This window comes from Lepidochelys olivacea (genome assembly GCF_965140295.1).
Source record: "Lepidochelys olivacea isolate rLepOli2 genome assembly, chromosome: 23".
Taxonomy (NCBI): Eukaryota; Metazoa; Chordata; order Testudines; family Cheloniidae; genus Lepidochelys; species Lepidochelys olivacea.
Window position 1 is genome coordinate 5,807,467 of NC_140433.1, and position 22,979 is coordinate 5,830,445.

At 56.6% G+C, this 22,979-nt stretch overlaps 1 protein-coding gene across 2 annotated transcripts; it reads left to right on the forward strand.

Moving 5' to 3' along the window:
* Nucleotides 1-1,039: 1,039 nt before the first annotated feature.
* Nucleotides 1,040-17,841, forward strand: CCDC61 (coiled-coil domain containing 61). 2 transcript variants are annotated; one of them, XM_084612303.1, is made up of 14 exons: nt 1,040-1,108; nt 5,392-5,580; nt 6,049-6,131; nt 6,509-6,672; nt 7,507-7,659; nt 8,253-8,469; nt 9,486-9,568; nt 11,732-11,979; nt 12,696-12,774; nt 13,289-13,413; nt 13,703-13,781; nt 14,433-14,499; nt 15,424-15,496; nt 16,312-17,841. In XM_084612303.1, the coding sequence occupies exons 2-14, from the start codon at nt 5,433-5,435 to the stop codon at nt 16,407-16,409; spliced, it is 1,617 nt and encodes a 538-aa protein (XP_084468429.1). In that variant the 5' UTR covers nt 1,040-1,108; nt 5,392-5,432; the 3' UTR covers nt 16,410-17,841. The 2 variants fall into 2 exon arrangements, with proteins under 2 accessions (XP_084468429.1, XP_084468430.1); XM_084612304.1 differs by having other exon boundaries at nt 1,067-1,156.
* The last annotated feature ends 5,138 nt before the right edge of the window (nt 17,842-22,979 follow it).

The following is a 22,979-nucleotide window of genomic DNA, read 5'->3' on the forward strand; positions in this document are numbered from 1 at the left end:
CCTAGATACTGTGCTGGCCACCGCAAAGCCAGGACATCCTTGCGTGTGACAGAGATGCAGGGAATGGGATGGTGGGGGAGGAAAGTGGTGCTCTGCCCCCACAACCCAAGCTCCATCTATAAGCTTCAGTTTTGCCCAGTCACTCGCTGATGTGCATAGTGTGCAGGTTTAATCAGCAGCAAAATAGTTGAGAACTGTGACCTTTTTAAGCCTCAGTTGTTAACAACTCACACAAAAGAGCTGGAGCTCCTGTTTCAGGCTGGCTGCAGACTCAGGCAGAGGTCACTGGAGCCGTTATACACTTTGAAGTTGTCTTCGGTAGCCAGGAAGGTGAGAGGCTTGTTACTAAAGAGAACTCAGATCTCTGAGCATACAATGGGCCTGTGATGGGGTGACAGGGCTGCCCTGGCCATGAGAATTCCCAGTGGGAAACCCCTTCTCCCAGGGGTTTGCTAGCTGGGGAGCAGCCTGGTGGTGCCCTCCGGCGTATCTACCACTCCTCCCACTTCAGTGTCATCTACACTATCTCTTATCCTGTCCCCAGTCGCTCCGCCGAGGCTGATGCTCTGATCCCGCTTTGGTTCCCAGCCCAGACAGCCAGGACAGGGATTTAGAGGAGCGGCCCCTCGGTGAGCTCGAACTCACAACCCCGCGCTCCAAAGCTCCCGCCTGGAGCTCCAGGGGCCAGGCCGGGTGCAATGCGCCGAGCAGCCACTAGAGGCCCTCGCCCTGCGGCTCCCGGCTCCCGAGAAGTACATTGGGACTGACGGCGAAGAACAGCCAATGATCGGGCTGGGCTGGATGAAAGAGGCGGGTTCTGAGTGGGCGGGACTGTGAGGGGGATTGGCAGCCAGTGGGGACCCAATGGAAACTCTGAGTGTTAGTCGGCGAGGGGTGGGAGGGTTCTGCGGTTGATGGACGGCCGCTGAAAACCAGTGGCCGCGCAGGCTTGGCGGAGGAGGCGGGCCTTGCATGTGACAGACAGAGGCTTCGAGCCAATGGCCCGCCGGCGGCGGTTGGTCGGCAGCCAATGGGAGCGGAGCGGGGCGCTGCGGGGCAGGGTCCTGTCAGGGGAGGCGGCGGTTGGGCTGAGCCGGCGGCCGAGGCGGTGAGTGACCCGGGCCTGTATCGGCCCCCTCCGTGGAGACTCCCCCAGGCACGTGATCCCCCGAGCCCCCTCCCCTATAGTGCCCCCTCAGCACCCCTCCCCCCCGTGGGGACCCCCTGGCACGAGATCCCCCTGCATCCCCTCCCCCCGTGGGGGAGCCCCCCGGAACCCCCTCCCCCCGTGGGGATCCCCTGGCACGAGATCCCCCTGCATCCCCTCCCCCCGTGGGGGAGCCCCCGGAACCCCCTCCCCCCGTGGGGATCCCCTGGCACGTGATCCCCCTGCATCCCCTCCCCCCGTGGGGATCCCCTGGCGCGAGATCCCCCTGCATCCCCTCCCCCCGTGGGGGAGCCCCCGGAACCCCCTCCCCCCGTGGGGATCCCCTGGCACGTGATCCCCTGGTGCCCCCTCCCCCATAGCGTCCCCCCCCCCCCGGAACTCCCTCCCCCCCATGGGGACTCCCTGGCACGTGACCTCCCTCCTGGTTTGTGACCTCCGGATCCCCCCCTCCCCCCGAGTTTCCCTCCATGCCCGGGGGGGGGGGGGAGGGCATTGCTATTTCCTGTCCCCTAGCTTCCCTTTCCCTAAACCCCTTCCCATGGGGTCCCCCATTGCTGCTCCCCCACCGTGCACCTCCCTGCCATGGGGATCCCCTGCCCGGTATCCCGCCCCCCCCCCCGAGTCCCTGTTCTTCACCCAGCACCTCTCCGCACCCCACGGTACCAGGGTTTGGGGCAGCCAGGGGTTAGGGGTGGGGTTTTTTGGGGGGGTTGACCACCTGCCCCCACATTTGCCATTGTTGGGGTTCCCCAAGAACTGGGTCCGACTCAGGTGCCTTTATTTGGCCTGCTGCGAAGCTATGCTGAGCTTATCAGACGCAAATGAAGGGGGTGGGTAGAGGGCGCACCAAAGTTACACCTACTACGGCATTTTTACTGGTTTCAGAGGAGCGGCCGTGTTAGTCTGTATTCGCAAAAAGAATAGGAGTACTTGGGGCACCTTAGAGACTAACCAATTTATTTGAGCATAAGCTTTTGTGAGCTACAGCTCACTTCATCGGATGCATACTGTGGAAAGTGTAGAAGATCTTTTTATACACACAAAGCATGAAAAAATGGGTGTTTACCACTACAAAAGGTTTTCTCTTCCCCCATCCCACTCTCCTACTGGTAATAGGGGTGGGGGGAGAGAAAACCTTTTGTAGTGGTAAACACCCATTTTTTCATGGTTTGTATGTATAAGAACATCTTCTGTATTTTCTACAGTATGCATCCGATGAAGTGAGCTGTAGCTCACGAAAGCTTATGCTCAAATAAATTGGTTAGTCTCTAAGGTGCCACAAGTCCTCCTTTTCTTTTTGCGACGTTTTTACTAACTCTAATAACACCTGCGTTCAGAGCGGTACACGGCGTCACCGGCTTCGGGATGAGCACGGTCACTTTTGGGGAGCCGGTCCCCGTACAGCCTGCTCTGTCCAGGTATAACGTTCCCGGTTCATCTCTTCCATGGGCCGTAGCACCAGCGTGCTCCTGCGTATCGTAGCTATGACAGACATCCTGACCCCAGCACGCTGCTTGTTAAGCCCCTGTTTATACTCTGGCCTTCCATGCACCTTCCTAGTCACGTCCACTAAGAAATGAGCCGTGTGGGTCAGGATGGAGCTGTGTGACAGGTGGGGATCCCCTCTGGGCTGGTGGGAGCCAGGAGGCAGCCCCGGAGCAGCAGCTCTGCCCTTTCCGCGGTGGCATTTGCCTCCCTCTACACCTAGTGGTGGGGCAGCAGCAGCCCTGCTTGCCGCCTCTGTACCTGGCTTTGAGAGTGAGTGGAGCCATCACGGCTACAGCTCGGATGCAGCCAGCCTGTTCTCAGCTGGGAGAAGCTGCAGCCAGCTTCCTCCAAGGGTTGTTCTCCTGGGAGCAGAGGCGGCAGGGGGTGGGGAGCTCTGGCCCTTGCTGTACTGGGAGGGTGGACTCTGGTATGGAAAGAGTTGGGAACCTCTGGCATAGCCCTGTCAGGACTGCTGCTTTCCCAGCTGGACAGCAGCCCCGGCAAGCACCCAACCACTCGCTCGGCCCTAGAGCAGTGGTTCTCAAACTTTTTTTTTCGCAGACCACTTGAAAATTGCTGCGGGTCTCAGTGGAGCACTTAAGGGTCTTCCCAAATGTTGTTTGTACCGTTAGCTAATTATTGTAAAGCGCTTTGGATAAAAGTGGTTCTACAAATAAAAGCACCCAACTCGTATTTTAATCTCAGTAGTCTTACCTTTCTAATGCGATGGCTGTGCCCTCTCTCCCCCACCACAGCAGCCCCCAAGCTGGGGCTGGGAAGGAGAGGGGTCTCGCCCTCTTCCCCCACCACAGCAGCCCCTGAGCTTGAGCTGGGGCTGGGAAGGAGAGAAGTCTCTCCCTCTCTCCCCCACCCTTCATTCTCTTGTCTGCGGTCACCCAGGCATGCACCTGAGAGGGAACTATCCATGAACCACCTGAATGGAGCTTGCAGACCACAGTTTGAGAACCTCTGTCCTAGAGCATTGGGTCAGTGCAGTTGTACCAGGCTGTGTTGCAGGGTGGTGAAGCACTGGAATAAATTGCCTGGGGAGATTGTGGAATCTCCATCATTAGAGCTTTGTAAGAGCAGGTTGGACAAACATTGCCTTTGCTGTCACTTCCCAGGACCAGCGGTGGGACCTGTAGTACAGTCAGACAACGCAGTTTGAAAAACACCTGAGCCTGCCTGGGCTACAGCCCTCGCTGCCGGGGAACTCCGCTCCCCGGCGCATGTGCGCAGTGGTTCTAATCTACGTTGCCGCTGCGCCGGCTCATGGGCTTGGCCTGTGCTTCCTGCTGGTGAACAGAATTGTAGATTTTGTGGCCAGAAAGGACCATTCTGTTCATCCAGTGTGACTTCCTGCCGAGCCCCAGCGGGAGCATCACACCCCCAGTAATCTCTGTATCAAGTCCACCATTTTGGTGTGCGCTACGGCAGATCTTTCAAGAAGATACCCACGCTTGATTAAAGGACCCCAAGTGATGGAGAATCTCTCTTGTCTCTGGGTGTGTTGTCCCAGTGAGTAGTTAACTTCCTTGTTAAAAGATTGTGCCTTATTTCTAGCCTGAATTTGTCCAGCTTCAGCCACTGGATCTCGGGCTGCCTTTGTCAACTGGTATAAAGAGCTGCCTACTCTCAGTGATCTCCTCCCCTTGGAGGTGCCGACCACCAGGGTCAAGTCACCGCTTAATCTTGGATTAAACAGATTGAGCTTCCTTCGGGCTTGTCTGCACTTACTGAAATACTGATTCTGGAGTAGTGACTTTGGTGTAAATCCCCATGTGGACACTCGTATTCTGGAATAAGAGTGGATTAAGATATATTGGAATAAGGCATTTTGTATTTTGGAAACAAAAGTGTTGATGGGGAGACTTATATTCAAATAACTACACCAGAAGAGCTATTTCGGTGAGTGTCCCTGCATAGAGAAGCCCTTAATCTTTTGCTATGAGGCAGGTTCCCCAGATCTGGAAACAGTCCAGCAGCTCTCTTCTGAACCCTCTCCAATTTGTGAGCATCCTTTTGGTTTCACTAAAGCCAAAGACATCACCTAGAGACTCTACACCTTGCTATTCCCCTGCTTACACTTCCAAGGATCACGGTCACCTTGTTAGTGGAGTAGGCTGTACACGCCCAGTGACAGGACAGTCCGGGGCTCGTGTGTGTTATCTGAACAGGCCGAGTCTTTGCGGAAAGCGCTCTGGATCTGAGGGATGGAATTCCCCAGCATGGGGTACTCTGCCATGGGTGGCTGGAGCAAGTCCTGAACTAACAGAGGAAGGGGACAGACACACAGGCCCAGCTAGGCCTGACATCTGATCCGTTCCCACGGGATAGTGTAACTTGCAGCGTGGTGCTGTACGGGCTGCTGCCCCTCAGTCCCGACCCTGTTCCCTGACTCAATTGCTGCTGTCCCAGCCTTGGGCTCCCCCCTCCTCCCCCCCCCGGAGCTCTGCCAGTGCCCCTCAGGCCCAATCTGCAGCCACCTGTGCCCAAACCCTGGGCTCCCTCCACACACAGCTCTTCCATGCCCTTCAATCCTGACCCACATTCCCCCTAGCATCCCAGCCCTGGGCTCCCTTCATTGCCATGCCCCACAATGCTGACCCGCAGCCTTGGGCTTCGCCCCCCACTCTCCTCATGCTTCTCATTCCCACCCCACAGCCCTCTGCCATCCTAGTCCCGGGCTCCTGAGTGTCAATCTCAATTCCTGTGAACTCCCTCTCTGGCCGCAGGGTTGCCTGGGAACGCAGGGCCAGAGCACTGAGGGCTCACCATGGCCAAGCTGCAGGGGCTTCAGGCTGACTACGTCTTCCGTGGCACGGAGCACGTTGTGAGGATGACTGTGAACGGGAGCGTCCTGGAGGTGGAAGTGGAGGACCGGCTCACCACTGATCAGTGGAGAGGAGAGTTTGATGCTGCCTGTGAGTGTCCTGCCAAGCCCATTACATGGGTCACCCCCTGTGAGGGCTGTATCAGCTGGGGGAGGGAGCAACAAGGGCCAGGGGACATTTAGGGATCTGGGGCAAAAATTGGGGATTGGTCCTGCTTTGAGCAGGGGGTTGGACTAGATGACCTCCTGAGGTCCCTTCCAACCCTGATATTCTATGATTCTATGACTCCTGGATTCTATCCCCAGCCGCGGGAGGGGTGTCGTGGTTAGAGCAGGGGGCTGGGAGTCCAGGACTCCTGGGTTCTATCCCCAGCTCTGAGAGGGAGTGGGGTCTAGTGGATAGAGCAGGGGAGTGTCTAGGACTCTTGGGTTTCCTTCCAGTTCCCAGAAGAAGTGCAGTCCAGTGATACGCTCAGAGGGCTGGGAGTCCCAGACTCCTGGGGGGAGCTGAGCCTGACCTTGCCTGACAACGGTCTCTCCCTGTTTCATTTGCTCCCAGTCATTGAAGATTTAACTCACAAGACGGGGAACTTCAAGCAGTTTGGGATCTTCTGCAGCATGCTGGAGTCTGCCCTGAGCCAGGTGAGGCCTGCAGAGCTCATGGCTAACATTCCCCTGGGGCACATGCACCTGGCCCAAAGGCAATGGGAGAAGGGGATCTGGGCTGCCATGGGTCTCACTGGACAGCTCACTAGGAGCCCAAGGGTCCCTCCTGTTCTGTGGAAAAATGGAGCTGGCTGTAACAGCCAGCTGCCTCGCATGCCCACCCCATCCCGCTGGACTGCTGTCACTCGCTCTAGTGCAGAGTGGCATGGTGGGAGCTGTCCTCTTTCGGGGCAGCCCCATGGCCAGCCACACTCTATCCCCACCACCACCTCCCTCACTGTGAGTGCAGCACGAAGGACTGGGCTGGTGCGTCCCTCTGAGTCAGCGCGTCTCCTGCCCCCTCTCCCCCGCAGAGCAGCGAGTCGGTCACCTTGGACCTCCTCACCTACACTGACCTGGAGGCGCTGAGGAGCCGGAAGATTGGGGTGGGCCCGAGGCACGCGCCCTCTGCTTCCAAGTCCTCGCTGCTGAGCTCCAAGCGCTATCTCATCCTCATCTACTCCGTCGAGTTTGACAGGTAAGGGCAGCTCGGAGCGGTGGGTGGACTAGGAAGACAGCAGCAGCTTGGGCTTAGTGGTGGATCATCAGGTGAAGGCCTCTCTCAGTGCAACACCTTGGCCAAAACGGCTGCCGCAGTCCTGGGCTGCATCACCAGGGGGATCTCACGTAGGAGCAGAGAGGGTATTTTCCCTCTGGATTTAGCTCTGATGCGATCGCTGCTGGGATCCCATGTCCCTCTCTGGTGTCCGCAACTCGAGAAGGATGTTGATAAATCGAGAGAGGTCAGAGAAGAGCCACAAGAATGACTGAAGGCTTAGAAACCCTGCCTTATAGTGAGAGACTCCAGGAGCTCCATCTGTTTAGCTTAACAAAGAGAAGGTTAATGGCGACTTGATCCCAGTCTTATCGGTACCTACCTGGGGAACAAATATTTGTTCAGGACTCTTCAAGGTAGCAGACAGAGGTCTTACAGGATCCAATGGCTGGAAGCTGAAGCTAGACAAATTCAGGCTGGAAATCAGGCTCAAACTGTTAACCGTAATTAGCCATTGGAACAGCTTGGTCATGGTGGAGTCTCCATCCCTGGCAATTTTCAATCACAGTTGGATATTTGTCAGAGAGATCTGCTCTAGCTCAAAGTGGAATTAGTTCAGGGCAGGTCTCTGGCTGGGTTAACTAGGGGGTCAGATTAATAGCAGAAGGGACCACTGTGATCTTCTAGTCTAATTAATTCTAGCTATTAATCTAACTGGAGGGGAGGGGTGATAGAGGGGGATGTGTAGCCATGTGACTGTAGCAACCTCAGGGCACGTGCTGATCCCAGCTGCCCCTGCCTCTTGCTTTTCCACAGGATCCACTACCCCCTCCCGTTGCCCTATGTGGGCAAGCCAGACCCTGTAGCGCTGCAGAAGGTCATCAGGGAGCTGAAGGAGGAGCTGGCTGTGCTGAAGGCCAAACCAGGCAGGGATTTCCGGGATGCGGAGATCCGCCGGCTGCGGGATGAGTGAGTGAGGGGAGGGACAGGGTGACGGGAGCTGAAGGAGGAGCTGGCTGTGCTGAAGGCCAAACCAGGCAGGGATTTCCGGGATGCGGAGATCCGCCGGCTGCGGGATGAGTGAGTGAGGGGAGGGACAGGGTGACGGGAGCCTCGGCGTTCCTCCCCCCAGGCTGTCTCGAGCAGCTGCCCCTGTGGATGACTTGGGGCACAGTCAGCTGTCCCAGCCGATCCACTATGCAAATGAGAATACCAGCTCCGTGCTTCAGACTGACACTAAGGGAGGAGAGAGGTCTGGGTATTACTACAGAGGGCCTGGGAGCCAGGACTCCTGGGTTCTGTTCTGGGCTCTGCCACTGACTCACTGGGTGACCTGGAGTAAACCACGTCTCTCCGTGACTCAGTTTCCCCTCTGTAAAACGGGACCTAAGTGTGAATTAATGTTTGTCCAGTGCTCTGAGGTCTGCTGCCATGAGGGGATTCGCTATGTACAGTAAGCGTCATGTGTCACAGCGCCTCCTACTGGCAGTGCTGATCCCCTGCCTCCTTCTCTGCCCGCTGCGCCCCCTGAGCCCTGCCTGTGCGTGTCTCTGCCTCCTCAGGCTGGGCCGGGTGCTGGAGGAGAAGCAGGAGGTGGAGTCGGCCCTGCTCGGGCTGCAGGAGGATCTGAAGCTCTCCAGCAAGAGCAGCGCCGGGAAGGAGGTGAAGATCCTGAAGAAGATTGTCCAGAGCCTGGAGGAGGAGCTGCTGAAGGAGCGAACCAAGCACCAGCGAGCGGCCAGCAAGCGCCTGCAGGAGAACCGGCAGCTGGCTGACGAGGTGGGGTAGTGAACCCCTCGGCTGGGCCCTGGCACCTGGGCAACCCCCCCCTCCGTCCCCATTTAGGTGATGGTGTAACAGCATTGCCCAGGTAGGGCCCCGCACCCAACCTGGCACTGGTGTGACGGCCTCCCCACACGCCTCCTGGTGCGACAGCCCCTTTTCTCTTCCTCCAGCCCTTCCCCCAATGCTGGTGTGACATCGCCCCCATAGACGAGAAGTCAGGACTCCAAATTCCTCAGCTGTGGAGCTAGAGCTTCCTAAAGGCGAAGATCTGAAGGAGAGACGACCCTTAGTGGAAGCAGCATGGGAGGGGAGTGGGGTCTAGTCGTCAGAGCAGGGGGCTGGGAATTAGGACTCCTGGGTCCTAGCTCCAGCTCTGGGAGGGAAGTGGGGTTGGAGCAGGGGGGCTGGGAGCTAGGGCTCCTGGGTTCTAAACCTGACTCTGCCACTGACTCATTGTGTGACCTTAGGCAAGTTGCTACCACTCTCCATGCCTCGGTTATCTTTTTTACAGTTCAAACATTTGTAATAAAAAATAGTATCAAGTATTTGTATTCTGTGCTGTAACTGACATCAATATATTTGAAAATGTAGAAAACATCCACAAATATTTAAATAAATGGTATTCTATTATTGTTTAACAGTGGGATTAAAACTTTGATTAATTTTTTTAAAATTGTTTGACAGCCCTAGTAATAATTATTACCCTGAGATCTTACATAGCACCGTATACCCGACGATTCCAAAGCCCTTGACTCTCTATACAGGGCTCACTTGCCCACCACTGAAATGCAGCCACCTCTGGGGTGGACCATGGCAGCTGTTTAACACAACACCGTGGCACCCCAGTTCAGGGCAGGAAGTGAAGGGGAATGTTGCTGGCAGTCATGTAGCCCTGCCCAGATTCCATTGTCTGTCTGCGCTGCAAGACTGTCTTTTGGGTCGATTTCGTGGGCCCGTTCCAGAGCATGTCCAGCAGCTGAAGAAATGAGATTTCTTCCCCTTCCTTGCAGCTGGCGGAGGTGAAAGCATCGGAGAGGAGCCTCCGGGTCCGAGTGAAGAGTCTGACCAATGAGCTGGCCTTATACAAGAAAGGGTGAGTGACGCCAGCTGCTCTAGGCTGGATCAGGACCCTAGGCGGGGTTGAAGGAGATGCTTTTCATTCACCTGTCTAAGGATCCTGGCCCCTCTGTTGATACTCGAGCCCAGGTTTTGCCCACTGGCTTTAAATACTGGTCCCCTGGTATTAGCGGATCGCTGATGCTACAGAGGAAGGATCAAACCCCCATAATGCGTCTGGCCAGTTGTGTGATGCTGGAAGATTCCTTCCCGTACTCTGCAGGGATTGTAATATGTTCTGACGCATGAGATCTCCTGCTAGGGGACAGGGTAAGGAGGATGGGGGACATCAGTCCTTAGTCATGGCTGTCTTGTTGGGTCAGTGGGGCTTCTGCAGGGCAGAGCCAGCCCTGGTGGCTGCATCTTTTTGATGGCACCTAGGGACACAGAATGTAGATCATGTTTGTGAGCTGGGGGATTGTGTCCTGGAAAGCAGTCACTCTGAAAAGCATCAAGGGGCCATGGTGGGAACCAGCTAACCAGGAGCTCCCAGGGCGATGCTGGGGCTAAGCGGGGAGCATGACCCTTGGTGGTCTAAGGGGGGGCGATATTGAGGAGGAGTGGGGTGGCAGGGCCATGTCTGTATCCAGCATTAGCGAGCCCATCACTGGAGCGTGGGTCGCGTTCTGGTGTCCACACATCCGAAAGGATTAAACAGGATTCAGAAGGAGCCATGAGGACGAGCCGAGGGCTGGAAAACCTGCCTGTGAACATGAGAGCTGTGTGCTGGATCTGTTTAGTTTATCCCCGAGATGGTTCAGAGGTGACGCAATCCCAGTTTGTCAGCACCTCCTTGGGCAGGTGTGACAAGCCTCTGGGGTTCCCAGAGCTGTAAGTTACTGTGTTACCCCTCTCGGCCTCAGCAAGTGGGAGCTTTGCTGCTGCTAAACTGTATTAGCTCCCGGGCACGCTGGCATGTCTGCCCCGCCGGCAAACTCACCCGGGCCCTGCCAGTGATCCCCATTCCCAAGTCCCCCAGAGATGTCTCTCTGCAGTGCCCCCTTCCTCCTTACTGTCATGCTCACAGAACCGTACCAAGCTCGCTGCTCCTTTAAAGAGCCCGTCCACAGCCGCTTGTTACCTTAGTGGGGTTAACAAATCCTCTGTTTCAATCCAAGCTCTGAGCTGGGTTATGGGAAAAATAAAACAGGTGTATTAAGAAAAGGACACCAGTTTAAGGGATACCAAGTCTAAGGCATAAAGACACAAATGGTTACAACCAAACAGAAGAATACAATTCTAAGGCTTCAGTCTAACTTAAGTCATGAGAGACTTGTTCAAAGATGTTTCAACATGTTTGTTCAAAGACGTTTTCTCACCCGTCTTCCTTCAGCCTGGCTTCCTGAGTTCCCTCCCGCACGTGTTAGAGCCCAGTAAACCTTGGAAACGTGCTGTTCGCGAGTAAGCCCAGACCCCTTTCTCTGCTGGAGCCTAGGTGTCAGGCTGTCTTCTTCCTGCTCGTTAGCTTTGTTTACCTTATATGTAAATGACCGTGTGTTGCCTTTGCCTGGCCACCAGGCTGGTCAGACAAGCAAATACACGTTCCTTTGTCTAGGGCAGATTAGGTTTATGTGTTGCTTGCCGAACGCATTTTCGGAAATCTAATGCACTTTGATAACCCTTCGTGCCCCCACTACGCCCTGGTTTTCAGGACCAGCGTGTTACCGTTTGTGCGTGATACCTCCCATGGCACCATTTAGACACAGATCATCTGGTCTGTGCAGTGAGTTTGTCAGGGCTGGCGAGAGCTGCCGGCACAGAGCAGTGAACCTGTGGCACGGGGGGGATTTCTGAGAGGGGAGGCTCTTCAGTCCAGCAGACAAAGGCAGAACAAGATCAGTGGCTGGCGCTGAAGCTAGGCAGATTCAGGCTTGGAATAAGGCGCCAGTGTTTAACGGGGAGGGGAATTGACCATTGGAACCACTGACCCAGTGATGGGGATAGGGAGTGCTCCAGGGCTTGGAGACTTTCACTGACATTGGATATCTCTGCTGTGGCGACTGTCAGATCTGGGCTGGATGCAGGGATACCTAGGGGGATTCTGTGGCCAGTGTGAGGCAGGAGGCCAGATTGGATGACCCGAACAGGCCCGTCTGTCCTTCACATCTAGGACTTTGACTGCTCCCTCCTGTTTTTCCAGGCGCTTAACCCCCACCGGCCCATCCCCTCAGAACCGATCGGCGTCCTCCCGTGGCTTCAGTCACGCTGCCCCGGGCCGGAGCAGCGCTGCAGCCATGGCCCGAGAGGAGCGACGCTCCACCTCCAGGGAGCGCTCCAACTCCCGGGAGTGTGGCGGGGCCTGGCCAGTGAACCGGCCACGCTCCACGTCCAGAGAAGGGCGTGGCGGGAGCCAGACCCGACTCCCTCGCCAGTCACCATCACCCACAGGTGAGGGGGTAGGAGAGGAGCCATTGGGCGGGTCCCCTGCCCAGATCACAGGGCCTGGGGACCCTAGGTTGTCCTTCCCACGCTCCGACAGAGATGTCTCCAAGCAAGGTGAGAACCTTGGTCACATGCAGTGATGCGGGGGAGGTAGCAATCCCCCTCCCGCCCCAGTTCTTGCAGCTGAATGCTGAACAGTTTGGAGGGGTGGGGAAGGGTCTACCCAGCCTTTCTCCTCCAGGTGGCTGGTTCCGAGCCACTTCTCACTGTGATGACCAGCGTGCTGGGCCTTGGTCCCCAGTGTGACATGAGATTTGGGGGCCTGGGGCCTCAGCCCAGTTCCTAGCCAACCGGCATGGGGTCCACCTCAGGCAGCCCCAGTCAGCAGCCTCAGCCGAGAGCTGAATAGACCAGGGGGACCAAACACCCGTCTTGCCCCATCAAGGTGGGGAGGGGACTGTGTTGGGCAGGGCTGCTGTTGCCCGTGTTGTGCCCATTCTGGGAAGGGAGACCATCCCAGGGCTCTCGTTTACTCACCCTGCACTGCGGGGTGATCAGATCTCAAGGGTGGCAGCAACACCCCCTGCCCTTGGCACCCCTACCCCACCCCCATCTTGGATCCCAGGCAAGGCGGCAGCAGCCCCTCCCTCCCCGTCTCAGATCCCAGGTGTGGCAGCAGCAGCCCCCGCCCTTGACCCCGCTGCCGGTCTCCCCTTTCCCAGGCACCCGGCCGCCACGCTTCGACCCCACGGCCTTTGTGAAGGCCAAAGAGCGGAAGCAGAAGGAGGCTGAACTGAAAAAGTAAGTCCCCGCCCCCCAGGGACACCCTGATCTTCTGGGTGGAGGTGGGGGGTGTTCGGGGCCACGGGTTTCCACCTCTAGCTGCCGCGTTCAGTGGCCCCTGTGCTGCCTGGGAAGTGGACTCTTGCCAGTGCTCTGATGGGCGTTGCCCCCCCGAATCTGAGCCCTTCCGCCGTCCTCAGGGAGGGCAGGGTGTGGGAGCCACAAGGGTTAATCAGGAGGCATTGACACGGCTCCAATGGCAGGAACGCCATGTGACATCTGAAACCCACCGAGATCTTGGAGCCCCAGGGCCCATTTAAGGATTTTGGCTGGTTTAGCAAGGGCCGTGGTGGCAGCTTCGGGGTCCCAGTCCTCTGTTTCCCTGCGGTCCCCTTCCCTTCCTGCCACGAGCTGCATGCCTGCCGCACCCCAGAGGTGGCTGCATTTCAGGGGCAGGCAGCCCGTTTTGGCAAGGAAGCTTCAGGTCGCGAGATGCCGGCTTCTGCACATAACCCTCTTCCCTTGGGCGCAGCCAGCGACGGATCCGGCGGGGCGCGGGTGATGCACCGCCCGGCAGCTGGGGCCGCTCCCACTCCCGGGGCCTGGCAGCCTTCAGCAGAGACAGCCTGGGCAGGAGTCGCGGTCGCAGCTCGTCGGGTACGTCCTGGGACCAGGAATGTCTCCGGGGTGGGATACTGCACTGGGCTTGCCACTGCCTGGGAGCCCCATGGCCACATCTCCCAGCCCCTGGGGTGTCCCTTCTCCGGGGACCAGCTGATAAAGGCTGGAGCAGGTATTGGGAAAGCCCATGCTAGACGTGAACTTCCCCAGTGAGGTGCGTTGTAGCAGTGCATGTGTGTGGGAGGGTTTGGGGGGCAGGGACGCTGGGCTCTGGAGATCCCCCTGCCAGGACTGAGTTCCCCTTTACTGTCTCTCACTCTCACAGTGGAGAGCTTCCGCAGCCAGCGCTCTTCAGCAAGCTCGGGCAGCGAAGCGGATGATTACTCCGAGCCGGTACCCCTAAGGTAACGAAATCACAATCTGCTACTGGGACAGGGAGAGCAGGGGGGCTGGGTTCTCTCCCTGGCTCTGGGAGGGGAGTGGGATCTCGTGGTTAGAGCAGGGGGGCTGGAAGCCAGGACCCCTGGGTTCTATCCTAGCTCTGCCACTTACTTGCTTTGGCAAGTCATTTTGACCCAACTTTTGAGACGTGATCTCTGTTTTGGGGCCTGATTATTGGAGGGTTGAGCAGCAGCAGCTCCCATTGCCTCCGTCTAGCACGCAGGCCACTCAGCACTTCAGCACGCCACGCTCAGGGGCGCCAGGGGTGGGCACCCACAGTTGGAGGCCTCTCTTGGAAGCTGGGCCAGGCCCTCCCGGCGGGTGGGAGCTGGTGGCTGTGGGGACTCCTGAGATGCCAGAGACTAGAGATTGATGCCTGGGGGTACGGGAGCTGGCTTACCCTGGAGCTGCCACGGTGGGGCCCTGGTGCCGCATAGGGAGGTGTCTGAGTGGCACGACTCCCCCCAGGGACAAGTACCTGGCCTCTCCATCACAGCACACCCCTGCTAGCCACGGGAGCAGGGATCCGAGCCAGCTGCTGCCTGGTGCTGCAGGCTGCTAACTGGTGGAGCGCTGCCCCATCACCGCGGCCTTCTTCCTTCTCTCTCCGGCAGGGGCAGGCGGCGGGCACCCAGAGGCAGGAAGCCATTGAGTTCCTCCTCCTGGAACGGCCCCACCGGGGTAAGTGTTTCTTTGTCCCCTGTCAGGGCGCCTCTCAACTAGCCTGGGTGGGAGGTAAGCCAGGGCCTGGTGGGACACGGGCCCCATTGTGCCGCCCTGGCTGTGCCGCAGCCCACAGGCCCTCCGGGCAGCAGGCATCTTGCTCCAGATCCCTGTGTGCATGAGACAAAGGTGGGGGCCCCCGGGGCTGGTGTGGCCTGTTCTCTGTGGGGGCAAAGCCCATGCTGGAGCCCATGCTGAGAGCTTCTGGCTGAGGACATGATTCCTCACAGCTCCATGCATGCTCCAGCCAGAGGGGGGCGACGTGGAGACAACGGGTTCCCTTTCCCTCCTGCAGGAAGCCAGCTCAGGGCTCCAAGTCACCGCCAGTCAGGGGGTGCTGGGGTCTCCCTCCCCACCCAGCTGCTACAAGGCAGTCCCTCTGCCTTCAGTGCTAAATGACCTGGAGTAGGTCAGAGAGCATCGGGCGAATCTGGGAGGGGGAGGGGCTGTGATGAGGGAGGGGCTGAATGGTTAAAGTGGGGGTTGGGTGCCTGGTCTCCTGGGGTCTAGCCTCAGCTATAGGAGGGGAGCGGGGTCTCATGATTAGATCAGGGGACCAGGACTCCTGGGTTCTATCCCTGGCACTGGGAGGGGAGTGGGGTCTCGTGGTTTGAGCAGGGGGGCTGGGAGCCAGGACACCTGGAGGCTGTTCCCACCTCTGCCGCTGACTGGCTGCGGTCCAGATCCCAGGTGTCCCGTTTTCCCTGCACCCTGGGAATAAATGTGTCAGCAGGGAACGGGACTCTGCCCCAGTCAGCTTGGTTTTGTCTCGGACAGCCCTGGTAATTCCTGGATGAAGTGGGGCGCTGGCGGGGACGGGGTGGGAGTGGGAGTGGGGGATCAGCTGGGAGACGACCCTGCAGCTTTCTCCTCTCCCTGCAGGCTCCTCGAACGGATGCCGGCCGCAGGAAACGCCTGGCCAGCACCCCCACTGCGAGCAAGCGAGTGGATAAAGGTGAGCTGGGCTGGGCTGCAGAGTGTGGGCTCAGCAGGGGGTGCTCTCCCCTCGCAGTCTGGGCTGACCCCAGGGCCCCGTCATGGCACGAGCAGTTGCCCTGCTGCTTAGACTTCCTGTCATCTGGATGCCTTGTTTCACTCAGTTTGTCCCCACCACAGTTACGGAGGCCTCTGGCCCTTTTCCCATGAGCAGGACTCCTAGCCCTAGAGTGCTGCCAAATTCCATGTGCCTTGGAGCTTCAACTGGACAAGCTACTTTCACTCCCAGCCCCGATATAAACAGCTGCCACACTCCACCCCAGAGGTGGCTGCATTTCAGCAGAGGCAAATCCTTCTGGAGCAGCCCACGGTTCTCTGCAGACTATGGGGGAGGGATAGCTCAGTGGTTTGAGCATTGGCCTGCTAAACCCAGGGTTATGAGTTCAATCCTTGAGGGGGCCATTTAGGGATCTGGGGCAAAAATTGGGGATTGGTCCTGCTTTGAGCAGGGGGTTGGACTTAGATGACCTCGTGAGGTCCCTTCCAACCCTGATATTCTGTGATACGGTTTCTTCGATCCCTGCACACGTGCCCTGGCTTCCCCCAAACCTTTCCTCCCTCAGAAGTTCCCTCTCATACCCAGCTTCCCTCTGCCTGGCCTTGAGCCCTCTGATATTGCTCACAGGGCCGGAGAGAGGTTCCCTGTTGAGCAGTTCCTCACTCCTGAGGCTATGGCGTTCATGGTCCCGGCTCACCAGGGGACTGGGGACTAGAGTGTGGGGCTGGCCCGGTGATCGCAGGGCCCAGCCAACGAATGCTCGTCTCCTCTGACAGAGAACCTGTATGATGAGCCGTCGGCCGACCTGTCTGAGATCGACGCCCGGCTGCAGGCCCTGCAGGAGTACATGAACAACCTGGACACCAGGACGTAGCCAGTGGAGTCTGAGAGGGGGAGGGCGGGCACGCGGCCCAGGCTCGGAGCCCTCCACACTGCTTGCAGGGGGGCCTGGAGAGGTGGGCCAAGCAACCAGGCCTTGGAGCCCTCCCTCCCTTGGTGCTCCCATGGACCAAGCCAAGACGTCTCTCTCCCACAGGGACCCTTTGCCCTGCTGTCTCTGGGCAGGACAGGGCTCTACTCCAGGCTGGACAATAGAAGATTAGCAAGGTGGATATTTGGGAGTGGGGGCTCAGGATCTTAGTTCCCCCATAGCTTGTTCCCATCAGAAATCCCCACCCCCACAGGCTGGACAGAAGGCAGGTGGCTTTGTAGTTGTACCCAAGTAGCCCAGGAGCAAAGGATCATGGGACATTTCCTCCTGGGAGTGACTCCCTTCACATTGGTGGCAGCTAGGAGGCGCCTGCCCCACTGTGGCTTGTGGATTTCTGACCCCCTCTGGGAAGGGGAAGGCCACTGCGGAGTGGAGGGTCCTATGGAGATCTCAACAGGCTGATGGGACCCTCTTCTAGCCCCCACAACTCCACCTTCTCTCTCCTGTTTAGCTCAGATTTAGCAGCCTGATGTGGGGAAGCTGGAAGCCTGCAATCGGTGGGGGAAAGGGGGCAGCTTCTTAACACACAGGCCAAGCAAGCTCCAGACAGGGACGGCACTTACCTGCTTCTGTGGCACGGTCTGATCTTGCCAAGCCCTCTCCCTGCACCAGCTGCTCCTAGCTAACCACGTCCCACCACAGCAGCCGAGAGGGTAGGATGCCTTGCGGCCAGTTTGCCTGCCTAGGCGAGCAGGCTGCCCTGCGCTCAATCCCCTGATCTGAGCACCCGGGAGAGAGTGAGCAGGGAGAGGCACCAGCCTCCGGCTCCTTGAGCTGGTCGTGCCTGGAGACAGTGAAACGAGCGAGCTAGTGTTCAGTCTCTGGCTGTTCCAGCGGCTTGAACTGCTTTTAACGTTGGTGCGTGAAATCTCCCGTGTCTGAGTGGCTGGGGGAGCGTCCTCTGTGCTCCCCCTCATCTGGTTTCATGGCAGCACATGGGGCTTCAGGAGACCTTTGGCCATTGGTCCCTCAGCTGCTCTAAGCCTCCTGCCTGGTTGATGGGCCTGGAGGAGCCTTGGACCAGCTCAGCACTGGGCATTCAGCTGTTAGAGCTAAAAGCCCCATGCCTCAGCAGCCCTGTCTGCTATGGGATCTGGTCCCCCCACTTCTCCGGTTCACTCCACGAACAAGACAGTAGCGGCATCCACGGTTAATCTGGCAGTGCTGGCCCCTGAGTGGTATCTGGTTCCTCTCAGCGCCCCAGTGGGCGGCAGGTGTTTGTGTTGTGATCCTGTGTGCGCCCCATCCCCTTACATGATGTTGCTCTGCTGTGTTGTGTGATGATCCCTGTTGTAAATAAACCTTTCTAACTTCCCGCCGGCTGCTGATCCCCTCCCGTGCCTCTGCTCCACCCTGCGCCAGCGATGGTGGGGATGGAATTTGGCTCATGCCACCGAAGCCCCGTCCCTTGAGCCAAAGGAGAATTGCCATCAGCTGGGAACAGTAGAGGGGATTTGACACACAACAGGCTAGTTTTCGTTCCACTTACACATCTGCAGAGAATGTGAGGGCTAGTGAAGGTTAAAGGCCTGGAGCCCAAAGCGCAGTGAGCCTTCAGCCTGTCTCGTGGGGGTGTAAGTCAGTCTCTGGGGCTGTGGTTTTGTGATAGGAATGCAGGCTTTGAACCACCATCCTCTAGCATGGCTCCGTGTTACTGAGAAACCTGCCGCCTAGCGAGACACCAAAGAAGCTCAATTGATTTAGTTTAGCCAAGGGACAGGTCGGGGGTGACTTGGTTTCCCAGTTTGTCTGCACTCCATGGGGAGGAGAGTTCTGAGAGTAGAAGGCTCCTCAACCCAGCAGACAAAGGTAAAATGGGATCAATGATGGGAGCTGACATAAGACAAATGCAGAGTGGAAATAAGGTGCAAATTTTTAATAATGAGGGTGAATAACCATTGGAGCAATTCCTCTGGGGGGAGGGGGGATTTCTCCATCACTTGGATTCTCTCCATCAAGACTGAACACATCTCAACTTTCAGCCCTAGCTCGACCCCCAGCTAGGGGCTGGCTGCTGGAACGGCTGGGTTGGGGTTCTCCGGTCTGGGTGATCACTGGGTGTCTTTCTGGCCATGGTCTGTGCCCTCCTTTATTTCAGATACCGCAGAGCAGCAGTGGCTAGCGATGGCCGAGCTGGGCTGGGCCTGAGAGGACAGCAGGGTGTGGCTAACGAGCGTGAGGGGGCTGCAGCCTCACTGGGTGAATGTAGGATAGCCCCATCCTTCCCTGGGTGCATTCACAACGCACTGCCGGCTATACACACGCAGCGTGACCCATCCCAGGGACCCCTCCTGGGCCGCCAGAGGAGTGTGGGAGAGCCGCTCCTGAGGCGCTTGCAGAAGCTGGCTTTAGTACTTTGCCCTCTAGGCTCTTCCCTCAGGGTGGGCTTCACCCTGTCTGCCCAGCACATCCCTGGAGCTGCCACTTCTTTAGCATCTGCAGGGATTCCCTCCGGATCAGCGGCCTTGTGTTAGCTGCCGCCAGCAGCTGCTAAAGCTTGGCTTTGTTGCTAGAGAGTAGGAACAGGTGTGGTTAGAATCCGGAGAGAACAATCCCACAGACCATCCTCTCAGCACTGGGTGGGAGACAGGTCTGGGCTGGGAAAATTTGTGAGGTTTCAAAAACGTTTCCCTGTCCCAAATCGGGAAGAGAAGCTGAAATTTTGAAAAATGTTGCCCAACAAAAATCGGGGGGAAAATTGCAGTCGGGTCAAGCGACATGTTGATCATTTAATTACTTTGAAAGTTATTTGTACTTACCCATGGTACAGGATTCTACGTTTACAAAACGCTTCCCAGACACTGGTTAATCCTCACGACCGGTGTGTTGGGGAGGCGCTTTACAGATGGGGAGGCAAGGATGTCCCTGGTTTAGATTTTTGTCTATAAGTTAACTTAAATGAAGTCAGTTTGAACCAAAAAGGAACTTTTCACCTTTCATCCCTGCTGTGGGATGCTCTGAGAATTTTGAAGTATTTTTCAAAAAAAGTTTTGAAACAAAATTAGTCAAACCCAGAGACACCGAGATTGGAGGCGTTCACTCTTTAAGGTTAAAGATCTCTGTCTCCTTGTACAATGCAGGGTGTCAGCCCCTGTCGCCAGCGAATTACCAACCAGGGTGATTCCATCCTACCTCTTTAAACTCCCCTTGAGGCTTCAGATCTGGTATTCTTCACTTCCTGTCCTAAACTGCTGTGTCATGGGCTTGTTATATAGCTGCTTTGTCCCACCTTAGAGTTGGCTGCATTTTGGTGGTGGGTCACAGTGACTCCTGGTTATTGAAGGCAGTACAGGCAGGAGATTTTGCAAAGCCTTTTCCAATGAAGTGAAGGGGCTGTGGGAACGGAGTGTCGGGGCTGCGAGATCTGATGAGTTTTAAAGCCTAAACCTGGCTTATGCCTGGGCTTGGAAAGGTTAGATTTTTATCCATAAATGTCAGGAAGCGTCAATTTCCGCGTGCACACGCAAACCCCCGAAAAACCATTTGGGCAGATGAAAATTGAAGTTTAAAGGCAACTCAGGACAAATTCTGCTTGAGAACTCGAGTCCCACCTTAAAGTGCTAAAACACATTGCAATGCCCGTGTTAGCAGAGCTGGCCCAGGGATGCCATTTGGATCGATTTAACTTCTTGAATCTCAACATCTACCGTCATTCAATAATTATTGTCCGACGGTCCCCCCATAACGTCCTGCAACTGGACAGTTCAGTTGTTCCAAATCTTTTAAAATGCTTAAAAATAAACATATGTCTGATCCGGTCAAGTTACTTAAAAAAGGGAATTCTGCCAAGCCCCGTTTCTAACAGTTTGAGAGCCACCCGCCTTCACTGCATCTCTCCATGGTGCTGCTGAGAATACACGCAGAGAAACCGACAGGGGCGTTCAAGTCCCAGGATGATCTTCCACCATCCCTCTGGCACAGAGTTGTCAGTATGGTGTGCAGTCTGGATCCGGCCCCTGGGATGCCTTTATGAGGCTGGAGTGACATAGAATCTAGGCTTGCATTGCAAAGAGGAAATTTCCTACCCTCAAGAGTTGCAAAGAAAGCCTTCCAACCCTGGCCTGGTGTGAGCGACACAGCGATGCTGTCTGAGTCTGCCGCCAGCCTGAGCCCATCGCTCTGAAAAGGGGAAGCTGCCCTGGGTGTGATCGACACAGCAACAGTGACTGAGTCTGCATGGGGCCAGAGGGCTGATTTACACTAGAAAGGTAGGTCGACCCAGCTGCGTCGGTCAGGGGTGTGAAAAATTCATACCCTTGATTGCTGTAGTTAAACTGCTCTAAGCCCGAGTGTAGACAGTGCTAGGATGATGAAGAATTCTTCTGTTAACCCAGCTAGTGCCTCTGGGAGAGGTGGATTTAGTCCAGCGGTGGAAGAACACCTTGCGTGGTCAGAAATGAGCCTTGGGACAGAGGTATCAGTGCAAGGGCCAGACATCACTGATGCCAAAACAACTGGCCCTGCTGAGGACCTCGCACTTCTCAGCGATGGCCGGTGTCACTGTCTCCATTTTACAGATAAGGGGGCTGAGGCACGGAGGGGGAAAGGACTAGCTCGAGGCTACTCCACAGGTGCATAAATCTCATTAATTATAGTAGCACCTGGAGGCCCCAGCTGACATATGGCCCCATTGGGCCCGGCGCTGCCCAGACACGCAGTGACCGAGACCAGGGGCCTGTCGTGCTGGGCACTGGACAGACACACAGTGAGTGAGATCGGGGTCCCATCACACCGGGCGCTGTCCAGACACAGTAACCAAGTTTAGAGCCCCATCACGCCGGGCATTGTCCAGAAACACAGTGACCAAGACCGGGGGCTGCACAGGAACAGACCAAATGGCGAACAATCCCAGTGGCCGACCGCTCGGCTAAGCGTTGAAGTACTTTGCATGGAGTAGCACTCGCTGCATTTTTCTTTGTTTTAAAAAATGTGGTGGGATATTGATGGTGGCTGCATATGATTGCTTGGAAGAAAGCACCATCGGGTGCCTGGGTGAGCAGTTAGTATGGATAAGGCATTGCTGTGTGTATGTTCAGTTACAGAGAGTAGATGTCTGGTGTCTCCGGGAGTTGCCAGCCATTGCTCCCCCAGTAAAGGAGCAAGGCTTCTCCTGGCTCCCAGGAGTCACACCGCAGCATGCCGGGCGGAGGGATAACCAGAAGGCACTGCCTGGCTTAGCAGCCAGGTGTCTGTAGGGGGTGCCGTCTGGATCTGGCCGGGGGGACCCTTTTATGTAGCTGGTGTGACGTCATCAGAATCTCGGCTTTCACTTCAAAGAGGAAGTTTCCAACCCTCACAGTTGCAAAGAAAACCTTCCAACCCATCGCCTGGTGTGACGGACGCGCTGCATAGACACACAGGCCTGGTCTACACTACAGTTAGGTTGACATATGCTGCCTTCCATAGACCTAATTCCGTAAGCATCTGCACTAAAATGAAGCTCCCACCGATGTAGCCCGCTACATGGACTTAATAATGCCACCAGGGGACCAGGGTGGGGATGGGGACTCGGTCTGTTCCATTGAGAGCCTTGTGTGGCCAGAGCCACCCCTGGACAGTGTGGTGGAGAAAGGAGTTGCTGTCCAGGTTTCATACAGGGACCCCTCACCAGGTGCTGAGATGCAGCCGCTTCTGGGGTGGAGGCGGTTTATACTGGGATCCCTCACCCGCAGAGCCCCTCCTGATACCCTTCAATTTTCTCTGTACTGTGCTAATTTGATCCCAAATGCTTGTTCTTCTCTTTGCTCTAGAGAGACCCCAGCTGAGTGACGGGGGCTGCGTAGGAGACAGTGCTACAAGAAAGTCCTTTGCTTCTTCTCTAGGAACTGGCCCGTGGAAAATATGGGCAGATTTTCATCTCAGTCCTGGCACCCCTGAGCCAGCCAGGCCCCCATCGTGGGGCTGGATCAGAGCCAGAGCCCCCTAGAGGGGAAAGGCCCCATGTCCCATTCTTTAATCCTCTAACTAAGTAAAATATAATCCCTCAATCCCCAACGCAGCCGAAGTACGAACAAAACCTTTATTCCCAAAAGGAAAGAACTCAGCAGACGCCAGCCAGCCCTCAGTTACATTAAATAAAAGTAATTATGGAGCCTCCTCAGCACATAGGCACCCAGCCGATGTTCACACTCAGGGGGTCCCATTGTGGTCCCCATCTCCCATCCTGAGGGATCCGACACTGGTCCCCTTTCAAGACAAAACACTCAATTCAACTCTTGGGCTTTTGCTCCAAAGATCTGAGGCTGTTTCTTGAGGCAAACCACACGCACAATCCCAATGCTTTAAAAAAAAAAAATCATCAAACACCATAACCAAAGGGTGGTTGTGGGAGGAGGTGGCCTGGCTGGGTGGGGCTGGAGGAGGGGAGTCTAGGAAGCTGGAAGTGGGGGGTTCCCATGTGGGGCAGGGGGTTGGGGATCTATGGGGCAGGATGAGAGTTCCGATGGGGGGCAG

Coding starts and splice junctions, on each gene's coding strand:
- CCDC61 (XM_084612303.1), top strand. CDS start 5,433: ATGGCCAAGCTGCAGGGGCTTCAGGCTGACTACGTCTTCCGTGGCACG. Junction 6,132..6,508: donor TGGAGTCTGCCCTGAGCCAG/GTGAGGCCTGCA, acceptor TCTCCCCCGCAG/AGCAGCGAGTCGGTCACCTT. Junction 8,470..9,485: donor ACCGGCAGCTGGCTGACGAG/GTGGGGTAGTGA, acceptor CCTTCCTTGCAG/CTGGCGGAGGTGAAAGCATC.